The 16,458-nt window shown below is 41.3% G+C and overlaps 1 protein-coding gene across 4 annotated transcripts in view; it reads right to left on the bottom strand.

Annotated features, from left to right (window-relative positions):
• Positions 1-7,289: 7,289 nt before the first annotated feature.
• LOC147121079 (suppressor of cytokine signaling 5-like) overlaps positions 7,290-16,458 on the bottom strand; it is a 45,644-nt gene continuing 36,475 nt past the window's right edge. For all 4 annotated transcript variants that reach the window (XM_085980584.1, XM_085980587.1, XM_085980588.1 and 1 more), the window contains one exon: positions 7,290-15,600. In XM_085980584.1, coding sequence (XP_085836710.1) covers positions 13,969-15,585 — 1,617 coding nt within the window. In that variant the 5' untranslated portion in view covers positions 15,586-15,600 and the 3' untranslated portion in view covers positions 7,290-13,968. The remainder of the gene's footprint in view (positions 15,601-16,458) is intronic.

The following is a 16,458-nucleotide window of genomic DNA, read 5'->3' as shown; positions in this document are numbered from 1 at the left end:
AGAGGTAATCCATAGCTGGTAAATATCAGATCAAATGGTGCTACAGTGCAGGCCTTGGGCTTTATATGCTGCAGGAATACATCATCTCATCTGGCACTAGCTATCTGCAGTGTCGTAGGAAAGGTCTGCATTCCATTTGGTCAGTTCTGCGCCTCCAATTCTCCCATCTGCCTCACAGCCTGCATAGGTAGTCCATTCCCACTTTACTTTTGGTAAAAGAACACAAACATTTGCAGCTGAGATACTCGAGAACTAGATGGTCTTTAGGATCAGATGCAGTGTTTGACCCCCGTCTTTGCGAAGGATGATTCCCGTTAGGCAAGATGATTTCCTCCAGCCCTACAACCCTCCAAGAACTCCGCATTCCTCCATGTCCCCCCACTCTCTTCACCCCACCATTAAAACCTACATCTATGACCTAGCTTTTTGTCTGATTACGCTCCTATGAAGCACCTTGGGATGTTTTCCTACCTTAAAAGGCGCTATATAAATGCAAGTTTTTGTTGACGTTCCTGCCTTTGCTCATTCGCATGTTCAAGAACTGGTCTGTGTGAACAATAAAGCAATACTAGTATAACTTTCACACCGCTGTATCTTTTGAATTGTGTCGAGAGCCCAAAGTGAGAAGGCTGGGTATAAGGAATTTGTCTGGAATGGTGGTTGGAATTCCTCGATCAGAAGATACTGAGCTTGAGAAACAATTACACATTTCACATTATGTGGAAGGAGGAAGGGTCCCTAGAGTGCACATCACAGGGGAGGAATGGAAGCAGAGAAATAATCTACATTTGTATAGTGCTTTTCACAACCACAGGACGGCCCAAAAGGATTCACAGCCAATTAAGCACTTTTGAAGTGTAGTCATAGTCATTACGGCACAGGGGGCGGCCATTCGGTCCATGCCGGCTCTCCGTAGAGCAATCTAGTCAGTCCCATTCCCCTGCTCTATCCCCGTAGCCCTGCATGTTTATTTCCTTCAAGTGCCTATCCAATTTCCTTTTGAAATCATTGATCATCTCCGTTTCCACCGCCATCATTGGCAGCGAGTTCCAGGTCATTACCACTCACTGTGTAAAAAGGTTCTTCCTCACATCCCCGCTGTATCTCTTGCCCAAAACCTTAAATCTGTGTCCCCTAGTCCTTGTACCATCAGCTAATGAGAACAACTTTTCTCCGTCTACCTTATCCAAACCAGGCATAATCTTGTACACCTCTATCAAATCTCCCCTCAACCTTCTTTGCACCAAGGAGAACAACCCCAGCTTCTCCAACCTAACCTTGCAGCTAAAATACCTCATCCCTGGAACCATTCTGGTAAATCTCCTCTGCACCCTCTCATGGACCTTCACATCCTTCCTAAAGTGTGGTGGCAGAACTGGACGCAGTACTCGAGTTGTGGCCTAACCACAGTTTTATAAAGGTTCAGCATAACTTCCCTGCTTTTGTACTCAATACCTCTATTTATGAAGCCCAAGATCCCATATGCTTTGCTAACTACTCTCTCGATATGTCCTGCCACCTTCAAAGATCTATGCACATGAACCCCACAGGTCCCTCTGTCCCTGCACACTGTTTAGAACTGTGACACTATTACCTCTCCCTATCCCTTCTGCCAAAATGCATCACCTCACACTTCTCTATTAAATTCCATCTGCCACTTGTCTGCCCATTCTGCTAGCCTATCTATGTCCTGTTGCAGTTGATTGGTATCATCCTCACTGCTTGCCACACCGCCAAGTTTGGTGTCATCGGCAAATTTTGAAATTGTACTCTGTATTCCAAGATCAGTCATTTACATATATAAAAAAGCAGTGGTCCTTGCACTGACCCTTGGGGAACGCCACTGTCTACCATCCTCCAGTCTGAAAAACAACCATTTACCACGACGGGCTGTTTTCTGTTCTTAAGCCAATTCCTTATCCAAGCTGACACTGACCCGCCTATTCCATGAGCCTCAATTTTGTTAACCAGCCTTTTATGTGGTACTTTGTCAAACTCTAACATCCATATAGAAAACATCCACTGCATTCCCTTAAATCAACCTTCTCTGTTACTTCATCAAAAAAATTAAATTAGATTAGTCAGGTAGTCACTGTTGTAATGTAGGGAAACGCTGCATCAATTTACATCCACCCGAGGAGTCAGACAGGTCCTTAGTTTAATGTCTCATCTGAACGGTAGTACCTCTGATGGTGCAGCACTCCCTCAGTATTACACTGACATGTTAGCCTTGACATGTGTTAAAGGCTTTGGATTGCAGCCCGAACCTATAACCTTCTGACCCAGAGGCAGACATTTGTCTCAGTAGTCAGTTCAGGAAACCCCCAGGTGTTGTGGAGCACGTGGATAGCCAAGGGAAAGAAAGTTAAGTGCAGGAACAGAGAGAGAATAGACCGTGAAAGTAATAGACAATTTCCTCTATAACCATAATGGAGTCTCATTTTGTTGTTGCCAACATGCCAGGATAAGGAACAAAACGGAGGTGAAAAATCTCACCCACTTGCCTTCCTCTCCCTCACTATTCCAATCCCATGGAGCAGGAAGAGAAGCCATTGAAGGTGATACTATAGGAAAGATAGCAATGGAACCAGGCGAGTGCAGTCCCACCCAGCTGGACAACGGTGTAGAGGCGTTGAAGCAGAATTGTCTGGTCAACCACATCAAAGGCTGCAGACAGATCAGAAGGACAAGGAGGAATAGTTTACCTTTGTCGTAGTCAATTAGGATGTCATTTGTGACCTTGGTAAGAGAGTTTTGCTATTGTGGCAGGAACCCGATTGGAGGGATTCAAACGGAGTTCTGGGAAAGGAGTTCTGGACATAGATTTGGGTGGTGACAATATGTTCAAGGATTTGAGAGGAAAGGGAGGTTGGAGATAGGGCAATAGTTTGCAAGGACAGAGGGTCAAGGGTTGTTTTTAAATGAGGGGGGTGGTGACGGCAGTTTAGGAGGGGGTCAATACAGATAAACAAGGGAGCAAAAGGAGATGGAAAGGCAGTCAAATATCACAATATGGAAAGTTAAAATTAAGGGAAATCAAAAATTGGGCACTAAAGTCATTGATTAAAATAGAAAATTGACATTGAATCAAGAGCCAAACAGATTGCAAACGTTTCTATAGGTATGTAAATAGGAAGAGATTAGTGAAAGTAAACGTGGGCCCATTAGAGGCAGAGACAAGAGAAATTATAAATAGGCAATAAAGGAAATGGCAAAGACATTAAACAAATACTTTGTATCTGTATTCATGGTAGAAGATACACTAAAAACAAACAGGAGGAGGCTCCAAGAATATCCCCATCCTCAATGATGGTGGAGCCCAGCACGTGAGTGCAAAAGACAAGGCTGAAGCGTTTGCAACCAACTTCAGCCAGAAGTGCCGAGTGGATGATCCATACCGGCCTACTCCCAAGGTCCCCACCATCACAGAAGCCAGTCTTCAGCCAATTCAATTTACTCGTGATATCAAGAAACGGCTGAGCGCACTGGACGCAGCAAAGACAATAGGCCCATACAACATCCCGGCCATTGTGCTGAAGACTTGTGTTCCAGAACTAGCCACGCCTCTAGCCAAGCTGTTCCAGTATAGTTACAACACTGGCATCTATCCGACAATGTAGAAAACTGCCCAGGTATGTCCTGTCCACAAAAAGCAGGACAAATCCAACCCGGCCAATTACCGCCCCATCAGTCTACTCCCAATCAGCAAAGTGATGGAAGGTGTCACCGACAGTGCTATCAAGCAGCACTTACTCACCAATAACCTGCTCACTGATGCCCAGTTTGGGTTCTGCCAAGACCACTCAGCTCCCGACCTCATTACAGCCTTGGTCCAAACATTGACAAAGGAGCTGAATTCCAGAGGCGAGTGACTGCCCTTGATATCAAGGCAGCATTTGAGAGAGTCTGGCATCAAGGAGCCCTAGTAAAACTGAAGTCAATGGGAATCAGGGGGAAAACAGTCCACTGGCTGGAGTCACACCTAGCACAAAGGAAGATGGTTGTGGTGGTTGAAGGTCAATCGTCACAGCCCCAGGACATTGCTGCAGGAGTTCCTCAGGGCAGTGTCCTAGGCCCAACCATCTTCAGCTGCTTCATCAATGACCTTCCCTCCAACATAAGGTCAGAAATGGGGATGTTCACTGATGACTGCAGTGTTCAGCGCCATTCACAACTCCAGAGATAATGAAGCAGTCCATGCCCGCATGCAACAAGACCTGGATGATGTTCATGCTTGGGCCGATATGTGGCAGGTAACATTTGCGCCACAGAAGTGCCAGGCAATGACTATCTTCAACAAGCGAGAGTCTAACCACCTCCCCTTGACACTGGCAGGCAAAATAAAGGAAAATCCCAAGGTGTTTTATAAGTATGTTAAGGGCAAGAGGATAACCAGGGAAAGAGTAGGGCCCATTAGAGGCCAAAGTGGCAATCTTTGTGAAGAGCCGGAAGGTGTAAGTGAGGTTATAAATTAATATTTTGCATCTGTGTTCACTATGGAGGAGGACGATGTAGGCATAGAAATCAGGCAGGGGGATTGTGATTTACAGTACTTGAACAAATTAGTATTGAGAGGAGGTACTAGCGCTTTTAGCAGGCTTAAAAGTGGATAAATCCCCAGGCCCAGACGAGATGTATCCCAGACTGCTACGTGAGGCGAGGGAGGAGATTGCAGGGGCTCTCATACAAATTTTCAGAACCTCTCTGGCCACAGGGGAGGTGCCAGAGGACAGCTAATGTAGTACCATTATTCAAGAAGGGTGGTAGGAATAAACCAGGGAATTACAGGCCAGTGAGCCTAACATCAGTGGTAGGGAAATTATTGGAAAAAATTGAGGGGCAGAATTAATCTCCACTTGGAGCGGCAAACATTAATCAAGGATAGTCAGCATGGCTCTCTCAGGGGGAGATCATGTCTAAGCAATTTGATAGAATTTTGAGGGGGATGACTAGGTGTGTGGATGAGGGTAGTGCAGTTGATGTGGTCTACATGGATTTCAGTAAGGCTTTTGATAAAGTCCCGCATGGGGGACTGGTCAAGGTGTTAAGAGCCCATGGGATCCAGGGCAATTTGGCACATTGGATCCAAAATTGGCTTAGTGGCAGAAGGTGATGGTCGCAGGTTGTTTTTGTGACTGGAAGCCTGTGTCCAGTGGTGTACCGCAGGGATCGGTGCTGGGTCCTTTGCTGTTTGTAGTGTACATTAACGATTTAGATATGAATGTAGGAGAGATCAGTAAGTTTGCAGATGACACGAAAATTGGTGGAGTGGTAAATAACGAGGAGGGAAGCCTCAGGCTACAGGACGATATAGACGGGTTGGTTAGATGGGCAGAACAGTGGCAAATGGAATTTAACCCTGAAAAGTGTGAGGTGATGCATTTTGGGAGGACCAACAAGGCAAGGGAATACACAATGAATGGTAGGACCCTAGGAAGGACAGAGGATCAGAGGGACCTTGGTGTGCAAGTACATAGATCCCTGAAGGCAGCAGGACAGGTAGATAAGGTGGTTAAAAAGGCATATGGGATACTTATAGTCTATGCCTCGGCTAATGAAGGCAAGAGCAGGGAGGTTATGATGGAGCTGTACAAAACACTAGTTAGGCCACAGCTGGAATACTGTGTGCAGTTCTGGTCACCACACTATAGGAAGGATGTGTGGTAAACCACTGTTATAACCTGTCTGTGTCTGTATGTGTATTCCACTAGGTACAGGTCTGGACATGCCTCGGCTGACTCCTCCCACTATTCCAGGTATATAAGTGACTACCTCCCAGTCCTTTAGTATTCTGGACGGGTCGACCACTGAGACAAGACCTTCATTCTTTAGTTAATAAAAGCCTGATTGTTACTCGCTCAACCTCAGTCTTTTGAGTAATTGATGGCGCATCAGGATGCAATTGCATTGGAGAGGGTGCAGAGGAGATTCACCAGGATGTTACCTGGGCTGGAGCATTTCAGCTATGAAGAGAGACTGGACAGGCTGGGTTTGTTTTCCTTAGAGCAGAGAAGGCTGAGGGGGGACCTGATTGAGGTGTACAAAATTATGAGGGGCATAGATAGGGTAGATAATAAGGAACTTATCCCCTTAGTAGAGGGGTCACTAACCAGGAGGCATAAGGGGCAGGAGGTTTAGAGGGGGTTTGAGGAAAAACCTTTGCATCCAGAGGGTGGTTGGAATCTGGAACTCACTGCCTGAAAGGGTGGCAGTGGCAGGAACCCTCAACATTCAAGAAGCATTTAGATGAGCACTTGAAACGCCATAGCATACAAGGCTATGGACCAAGTGCTGGAAAATGGGATTAGAATAGACAGGGCTTGATGGCCGGCACAGACACGATGGGCCAAAGGGCCTCTTTCTGTGCAGTATAACTCTCTGACCCTATGGGTCAAAATCCTGGAACTCCCTACCTAACAGCACTGTGGGAGTACCATCACTACACAGACTGCAGCAGTTCACCACCACCTTCGAGGGCAACTAGGGATGGGCAATAAATGCTGGCATTGCCAGCAACGCCCAGATCCCATAAACAAATAAAAAAAAGCTAACCCCCTGGGCACTCTGCCTGAATAGTATGAACATATTCAATTTCTCCTATTTTCGAAATTGGGGTATAGTTTAAGACAGAGTCCTCCTGGCTTTGGGAAACTATGGAATACCTGAAGTGGAAACCAGATTGGAGTGATAGTCTATAGGGACCACAGTTATACTTCTCACACGACCACATATTTTCTAGATTCTCATCACCTCATGTTGACTGGCCTTGACATGGAGGCTGCTGGTAAACCTGAAAAAGAAACACAGAATAAACCAAACAGTGCAGAACAAACTGCTCGATAATCTGGCTGCCCTAGCTTGCCAAGGTAGAGGAAGATAACTTTGTTCCAAACATTATGAAACATCCTACACGAGGAGCAGAATCTTTACCCGAGAAATATAGCATGAGGGCGGAGACTTTACGCAACACAAGAGTAGATAAAGCACTGCCTATCTGCAACATTGCAATGACGTATATGCATGTGCGCACGCTCGACTGATCAAGCTAAGCTATAAACAGTGTGCAAAGAATGCAGAATTAGGGATTTATGCTCAGGTTAAGCAATTACAAGGTAATTTAAATTGCATGGTTTACTACCTTTATTTGGTTAAAAATTTTCAGCTAGCATGAAACAAAAATCAAACTGGATTTGACAATGCAACTTCTAACTTTTGAGAATACAGAAGAAACACTCTAGTTTTGATACTATGCACTATCAAAGGGGAAAAAAAGCACAAATACGATGGCATTTAGTGTGTGTGTAGTCTTTATTCCATATTAAGACAATGAAGCCGGAGTGAGGACACCAACGAAGCCTGCAGGGTGGAAAGTAAGGATAGTTGCAATACTATAGCAAAGTGAAGAGAGCAGATGCTACAAATAAATTGTATTGTACATGTCAGAATGAGCATTAATTTACAGCTAACAGAATCATAGATTATTTTTATATGCAACGTAAACAATACCCTAAACAGGCATTTTCTTAAGAGTATAACAGAATACATATTACAATATTGGCCACGTAGCTAAAAGCTGGATCTCAGAAAAACAAATGTAGCCAGGATTTTAAAGTTCAGAAGCACTAACATTTGGTTATAAACAAAGCATTAATTACTTTACATACCTATAACAATTAGCTTACATCAAAGCATTTGATATGCCAATAGGCACGCACACACTTCCCCCACAAAAAGTAGATTTTTAAAAATCTCAAAGTGCACAAATATATTTGTTTGAGGGGTTGAAGAACATATGCAAATAATTGCTTTCAGCTAAGCTGCAAAAATACTGTTTGACAGCACATTCAAAGAACTTCAATACAATATAAAGCACACTTAGAAATAAGTGTCCAGGTAACTACCATATAATATGGGTTCCCATGCCACAAGTCATAGTGTCCACACAAAAAAAAACTCTACATTTTCTTTTAACATTTAAAAAAAAAACTAACATTCTGGAAAAAAGTGTATCCAACAATCATAACAGAACGAGGCCAAAACCATGAGTGTACTACATACGTTAAGCGGCAATTGCTGTAACAAATGGACCTTTTTACCATCTTGCTCAAAAACGGTCTTCCAAAAATAAAGCACATTAGAAAGATGATCCAGCTTTCAATTTCTTAAACAAACTAAATACATGAACAGTTTGCTACAAGCTTAAACACCATGGGACGAGCCATGTATTTGCTGCTCAAATGTGTGGTGCAATATTATTTTATTTTTATTTAAGTCTTAAAAAATTCAGAGATTAGAACCTTCTCCACTAAGCTTTGGTTCCTCCTCTTAAAAACTATGAAATCAATGTTCTAGCTTGCATCTTCAGAATCTCTAGTCTGTTCATCATCAGGTTGTCCAGATGAAAAATAAACCAAGGAATAAACAATGAACCCAATATTTATACAGGTTTAGAAATCATGCAAAGTGCTTTAGAATCCATTAAGGAAACTAGTCCACAGCACACAAAAAAGGGATGAAAGCTGTAAGACAACATTTTCTCCCCACCTACTGGCACTGAAAGAGACAGCATTCATTTTGATAGTCCATATACAGCAGACTTTAACACAGTTCAGGAGAAATGGCACCAAAGACAATAAGTTGTGCCATTTTTCTTTCACAAGCATAAAAGAACCAACATAGCATGAGGACCAAAGGTTCTTCAGTTAAGGTGTCTGATGAAAGTTACAAAAATTGAATTGAAAGCACCACTGGTGTAATATTTTGCTGGGGGTTAAATTCATAACTGTGACAATTCCAATTCCCACACCAGCCATCCTTATGGCCAGAGTGTATGTATGCCAGTTCAGGAGCTGCTTTGTGCTGTAGACCAATGTTCATTGGGAACTGGGTTGAGACTGGCCAAATTCCAAGTTTACAAAAGGCCATTAAAAGCAGGATATATATTTCCATCCAATTATTCTGGGCTTGATTGAGAGGTGAAAGGTTAGTGTGTTAGCTCAGTATTAATTCCAGATTCTCCTCCTTTCCCTCTGCCCCCACCACCCAAGGCAATATTAAAATCACAGAATTCAAATAGGAAGGCAAATTTTCATGGAAATTAGCAAACGATCTACTTCTGGATCTATACAACTGTATTAAATCAGTTTGAATTATTTTTGATTCAGAATCCATAAAATAAATTCATAAAACCTAGATAAGCAAACAAAATAAGACAATCTCTTTAAAACAGCTAGTAAAATGGTCTAATGTAAAACACACAATAAAGTGCAAAACATAGACTGGAACAATTTTGTTTTGATTTTGCAGGAATTGATTACCTTTAGGTCCTAAAGAGCTATTTAATGGATACAAGATGCAGTTTTGGCCAAAGTCTCAACTTGAATTTATTGAAATAAGTTGTAGAAAATTAGGTTTGAGTCTTTGTTGAGCATAATCTTGCCTAATTTTAGTGGGAGTCATGGAAGTGTTCAAATGCAATTCAGTTTCCATATATGTACAGGACACTATTATTCCACTAGAAGAATCAACTGGTACTGTCATTTTAGAAATTTGTGCCTTGGATGGTCACATCATCTCTACCCCCCCTATGAAGTATACAAGAAGTTGCTCTGGGCCAAGCAGCTTGGAGACCCAAAACTAACAGGAGCACTGAAACATAAAAAAGTGAAGGACCTTACAGGGAGCAGGCTGGGAGGGAGCTCAGTCTGTGAAGTTGAATATCTGGAAACACCCCTTACTTAAATTATGATAGGTCAACAAATTCTCTCTCATTTGTTCAACCTCCATATAAAATAAGAGCTTCAAGCTTTGAAAAATTGTGCAATAATGAAGGCACAGAAGACATGTCAAGAGTCTATTAGAAAAGATCCATTGGCAACTACCTAATTTTTTAAGTCAGGAACATACACCAGTTGGAAGCCACAGTGGGATTTAACTGGCACAGGCCCCAATAGAACACTACTCAAGATAGCATTGGTGGAAATGGTACAAGAACACCGCAGATGAAAAGTAAATACTTGTATTTATAATGCCTTGCATGTCAAAATGTCTCAAAGCATTTATGCAATGAATTGCTTCTTGAAGTGCAGTGACATACACAGGCAAACACTGCAGCCATTCTGTATCAGCACCATTTCACAAACACCCAGGAGATCAATGAGCAGTTAATCTGGTTCAGATGGTATGGAATGAGGAAGACATGGTAAGGACACCAGGAGAATTCCCAATTCTTTGAATAATGCCATAGAATCCGTGATATCCATCTGAACAGGCACACATCTTGAGTTAACTTATCTGAAGTACAGCACCTTATGGAGATTATTCTAACCACAAAGGGCAAAATTCACTTAATAAAACAATATCCCACATTGATTTTCCTCTTTGGATGACAAATACCCTATTTGTACATGAAGTTTAAAGAAGAACCAAAATGCTTTCATTTTAAATTTCTATTTCAGCTGTATTATATCTCAGCTGATGATGAAAGATCTGTACAAAAACTTCCTTCTAGATCTATCTTTTTTCCTAAAAGTCAAGAATTTGACCATATTTAAACAGTTTGGGAGAAAAAAAAAGTTAATTGTTAATTCTAGATAAGGGTTCTGGACCCTACTCTCGTCCCCATGCCTCCCCCAATAACCTGAGTAAAAAGGTCATCCAGAAATTGAGAACCTGTCAAATCAGATTCCTTTTACCTGGAAAAATAGTACATAGCATATAATGCTTCAAGTTTCAGGATCATTACAGAACATCTGCCAGGCATGTTCTTTAAACAAATTATTGCTTTCAAAAGCACCTTTAAGTTGTGAATTAGATGCAACTAGTAGTGTTGATCAGAGGCCTACATCAATTAACAATTAGACACTCTGAAGAGAACTAATTATTTACACAGTTGAGCCAATTCGATCATTTGGAATATGCATCACTAGGGCACAACATAAAGATGGTTATTAGGCAGATTCGTTTAATAATCTTCTGCAGGCACTGAAATGAAGAAAATAAAAACTAGATGCAGTTGGATATATACAATTTTGGAAGGCTAACTATGCTGGTGATGCAAATGGTTACAGCTTAAATGTGCAGCTTCTACACATTTAATAAGACATTAAACCATCTACATGATCTGTTCATACGTATGGCAAGAATTAGACTTTTACACTAACTATTAGAACAGACTATTACAATAAATGTGAACAGGAGTATTTACAAGTTTACTGAATAGCTTAGTTAGATGTTGAAAGAAACTAATTTGAAAGTATTTTGATGTGATAAAGCTGTATTTCAGCTTTCACAGCACTTGTTGATAATAGACCACAAAACTAAGCATACAACTTTTATAAAAGGATATTAGGGTGGTTGAGGATTTTCCAGGATATACTTGCACAGCACACAGTAGAAAAATAGTGTACTATTAGGGCAAGCCTTACCAAAAGGAGATTAATATTGAAAACTAAAATATGGAATAAAACAATTGTTGATGTTTAGTTTTTGAAACTGATTTCACATGGTAAGTGTCTACTTGACCTGGAAACCCTGAATCTGAAGTTTCCAGTGTATACTGAATTGCTTAAATTGGCACCTTCCGATGTCTCAGTCATTGAAAGAGTTAAAAACTAAAATCCTGGTTGCACATCTAAGATTTTGAATACAAAACAAACAATCCGGTTCAACAAAATAACAGTGTTTTCTCTACTACAACTCTGCTAAATGCTGCTTTTTCCCTTTGCCACAGAAGGAAGCAGAGCCTGGCATGTTAGTTATACAAGCTGCAGTACATGCACGACCAAATGAGCTAATCTTGGACAGGAATGGGCTGCTCACAGCCAAAATTGCAATAGCTGCTGAGCATGGCTATGTTAGCAAAAAGCAGGTGAGAATCACACAGCATTTTATAGAGCAACTATTGAGCTTCTGGTCAGTGTTGCAGCTATTTCATTTGTATGCTAAGAACAAGGCTAGTTTTATGAAATACCAGTTCATTCTTTTTGGAACCATTACGTAAGGACTTTTTAAAAAATCCTTCCGAGTACTGGCTATTTTAAGAAAAGTTTTAATCCGAAAAGATGAAGTATAAACACTCTCCAGGGTGATGCTATTATCATTTGAAATAAAAGTGAAACTGGCCCTGTTGTGACAATGTGGGCTAATCAAAACAAAAGCCAACCAATATATGGTGAGCACTGTAGTTTTCACCTTTATAGTGTACAGTTAAAGCTAAATGACAGAATCCCTTCACTAGATGTTTTTAAACACTAAAATGCTTAGTCCATGTTTGAAATTCCAATTATGGCTGGTCTTGGGTCCCAAATAATCTAATGGTCACTTTAAAAATGCAATCAAACACACTGCAAAACATGTGGTACTGTCTTCATTAGCCACCTAAAGCTCCATGTAATTAATAAAAATATGAACAATTCTTGACCTTACTCCCTGACCACCATATATTTGGAAGTGGCCCCATATTTATCAACAGTGGTACGAAGTGCCTATATTTGAGGGGAAATTCACATGCACAGGAAGAGAGCAGAAAGATTATTCATTAGCCTGTGTCCTGTGATGCGTCAATTGAATAAACACTAGTCGAGATATTGTTGACATTGTGGCCTTTTGAGACAGAGAACATATCAATAACATAAAAACTACTGCTAGAATAGGGCAACGGCAACTATAGAAAAATTACCTGGGCATCCAATTTCCTACTTATAATCAAAACATGTGAAGTCTGCCCATCGAAGCTCCTCCCTCTGCTACCTTAACATAGCACCCAGCTGCAGTTTTAGGAGTCCCTCGTATTGTATCGATTCCCTTATCTGGCAAATTATTCCAAACATTCATAACTCTTGGGCATTGAAGTTCTTCCTAATCAGTTATAAAATGTACTTGTCACTTGTTTAATTTATGTTCTCTGGTCCTATACTCACTTTTAATTGCCAAAACAGTTATACTCCAACTGCACAATTGCTAGCCTGGATTCCTGCTCACAGACTTTGTTAAAAACTACTGGTATGGTTTAATCTGGATTTCTAAACTCAATTTACAGAATCCTCTGCTGCAATCTCAGATACAATTACAAGGAGATAATTGGATTTCCTATACTGTTCATACAGATTTTATATTAGGCAACTAAAATGGCACTCATCAGAAAATATCCATTGAGTGATAATGTATAGTTGGTCACCGTCATTGTCACAATCATTAACTTTTCACTGGAGGATGTTGTGCAAAAACTGCAAGGAGCATCTTAGCCAAGGTCTGTCATGACACCTGCCACTAAGGAAAGAACAAAATGGAAGCTGCCCCATCCCCTCCAAAAGCGATTGCTTGGAAATGGTTTCAAGGCAGTAACCTCCAGGGTCAGTGGCACCTGACCACTATCTTGAAATCACTCAAGTATCCATTAAAAAAAAAAGGAACACTACTTTGCAGACATCCAAACAAAAACAAAATCCTTCCAGTCAGGCCAAAATCATCCAGGTTAAATGCCAGATTGATAATCCAACACAAAAGTGGTGTTTAATCTCCAAAATGGTGGTTTCTTACTAAAATTTGATTTGAATTCCACCACATGATTCCAAGATTCTACAGTAAATGTGCACACTATGTACAGCTTCTGCATCAATCCTACAGAGCTCCATAGTTGCCCTAAATTAATTATTCCTTTTTGACCATACCCTGCACACAGACAATGACAATAGCTAGTAAATCCCTAAATGGCAACATAATAAATACATGCACGTTAATCTGTAGATGGACCTGCAGTATCCACTGAAAATCACAGACACCACGAAGTGCTCAAGTACCTGAAAAGGAAGCTGCAAAAGGAGAAACCACACATTGTAAGTCAATTCAAGCCTTGAATAATTCAGAAAGAATTCATTCTTTCTGAATAAATTTGCAACTATCACAATGTCCCATGTGCCTGGAGCGTCAGCAATTTAAAAAAAAGCCAAGGACTGATGGGTGCAATCCTCATTTGACCTTTGCTGGTTCTCGTTCTAACCATCGCACCCTTACTTTCTGTTTGTAGTGGTACTCTTTCAGATACTCTTGTAGAGGCGGGGGCAGTGGAAGTGCATCTATTCCATCATATGTTGTACAGCTGCAGATGGCTGCACGGCAGATGTACTGCAGGCTGAAAGGAAGAGTCCTGGTCAGTGGAACAGTAAGCAAAGGTTCAAAAAACATGCACGAGCTGGGATCCTTATAATGTTCCAGGAGGCCGGTTACTGTGGAGGAGTGAAAAACACAGGGGTCATGGGCATCAAAACTAAAATTGTGATTCCACTGTTCGATCCTGGCATGCAAGGAGCGGTTATAACGGCGGAAGCTCACAGAGAACAGATAGTCCTCTTGCGCTGAGTCCCTGAGTAAAAACGTGCCTTCAGGCTTGCCATCAAGGAGAGCCTCAGCTTCGTAACGGTCCATCACTCCCCAGTAACAAGGGTTACTTGTAATCTGAAGCAAGTCTGGCACCAGGCAATGAATGTAATCAATTTGCGTGTGCACTTTCCAGGGCCCAGGTCTGGCAGAGTGACCAAGGTTCTCGCCTGGCACCTGCCGCGGTTTCTGTTTACGTGCCTGGAGACAGAGAGTTGTTGTGTCCTCTTCGGAGTCCCAGTCTCCATTTGTCATTGCACGATTGTCACCAGAGAGCTCACTCATCCCAGGTGCTAACTTTGGTCCCAGCTTGTATGTTTGATTAATTTGTGCAGTGGCTTCAAAAGTGTGTATAAGGGCATTGGGAGGAGGATCAACCCCTTCTTCAATGCTGAGTCGTCTTCTTTCCCGAAGCCGATCTTCTTCATCTTCTGTAGAAACAAAAGTAGGATCAAATGTCTCAAGCCAGCAAGCTGACTGCGAGCTCACAGGAGCAGTGTGTTGCTTAATAAGATGCCATTTCTGGGCTAGATCTGACCCAGCTGGAAAAGGACATTTTTCAAGCATCAGTTCAGAGAGTAAAATTTTTCTCCTGCTTGAGAATAAGCTCTTTGATTGTTTATTATGTGTTCGTAATGGAAAACATAGTCCTACAGTTTCTTGGAAACGCTGTCGTATAGATGGCCGTATCATGATCCGATTAGACAAATTATCCATATCATGTATGGAACTGACACCATATCGTCTTTCCCGTCTCTGTAGCCCAGACCGTGTCCTACTAAAGCGTTTATCTGTTTCAAACGACATTTGCGTTTTTGTAGAGCAAGAGTGTTTCTTCTTCCCACCCCATGGAGCATGGCGGGAGTAAGAGTCTCTTCGAACAAGATGAGACTCTGGTGCAGCAGCCAAATTTTCATTCTCTTTATCTAAATCAGCTTCAACAATCTCTGGCATGTCAGAAACACAGTTTCCATTTCTTCTGTCTGTGTTTAGACAGTCTGTGTCTGTAACCAATGCTATAGCTCCATGTCTATTTACTGGACTTCTTAAACCCTGCTGAGGCAGATTACTAACATGTACACTTGAGTTTTTACCAACAGAACAGCTCGGATAGTTTAAGTCATTTTCATTTCGGCCTCCACCTTCATTAATAAAAAGGTTCTGACATCTGTATTTTAAATTGCTCCACATTTTTCCAACTTTATCCATAGGTTAAACACGTATCTAAGGATACAAGAAAAGAATATTAAAGACAAACTGAGCAATAAGAGTTCAGAAATAAAACTATATCCAATCTGGCATCACAGCTTAAATAAACCAGAAATTAAGACAGCTGTTTAGATTGTATATCAAAATAAAATTTTACCAACTGTTACAGGTTTCTTGGAAAGTCATTTTCCATGTATTTATAATTTACATATTTGAATTCCAACTCTCCAAAACTGTTCACTAATAAAAGCACATAGATAACAGTAGATTGTCAAGACAAACAATGCCAAGTCCCAGTAAATTCTCCCAATACTCCTACATTGGCTGTGCAAACAACATTAAGACATCAGTAAAAAAAAAAAAAAAAATTGCATTCATATGGAGCTGCATGAAATCACAAGAACTCTCAAAATTGCTCCACAGTCAATTACTTTTGAAATGCAAACATGGCCACCAACTTGCAAACAGCAAGATCCAATAAAAATGAAAATGGGAGGATTGGCCAGTTAATGTGTTTCTAGTTATGTTGATTGAGAAAGGGGCATTGGTCAAGACATCAGGAGAGTTCCCTGCTCCTCGGGAAAGGGAAGAGATTAGCGTGTAAAGTTAAGGCACATGGGATTAGGGGCAAGGTATTGACTTGGATAGAGAACTGGTTGGCAGACAGAAAGCAGAGAGTTGGAATAAACGGGTCTTTTTCCGAGTGGCAGGCAGTGACTAGTGGGGTACCGCAGGGATCGGTCCTTGGACCCCAGCTATTCACAATATATATTAATGATCTGGACGAGGGAACTAGATGTAATATCTCCAAATTTGCAGATGACAAAGCTGGGTGGGTGTGTGTGCTGTGAGGAGGATGCAGAGAAACTCCAG

The sequence above is a fragment of the Somniosus microcephalus genome, chromosome 3 (assembly GCF_052327205.1).
Source record: "Somniosus microcephalus isolate GS21.2 chromosome 3, FLI_Smic_1.0, whole genome shotgun sequence".
NCBI classification, from domain to species: domain Eukaryota; kingdom Metazoa; phylum Chordata; class Chondrichthyes; order Squaliformes; family Somniosidae; genus Somniosus; species Somniosus microcephalus.
The sequence above is the reverse complement of the archived record's forward strand: the minus strand, read 5'-3'. Positions and strand labels throughout refer to the sequence as shown.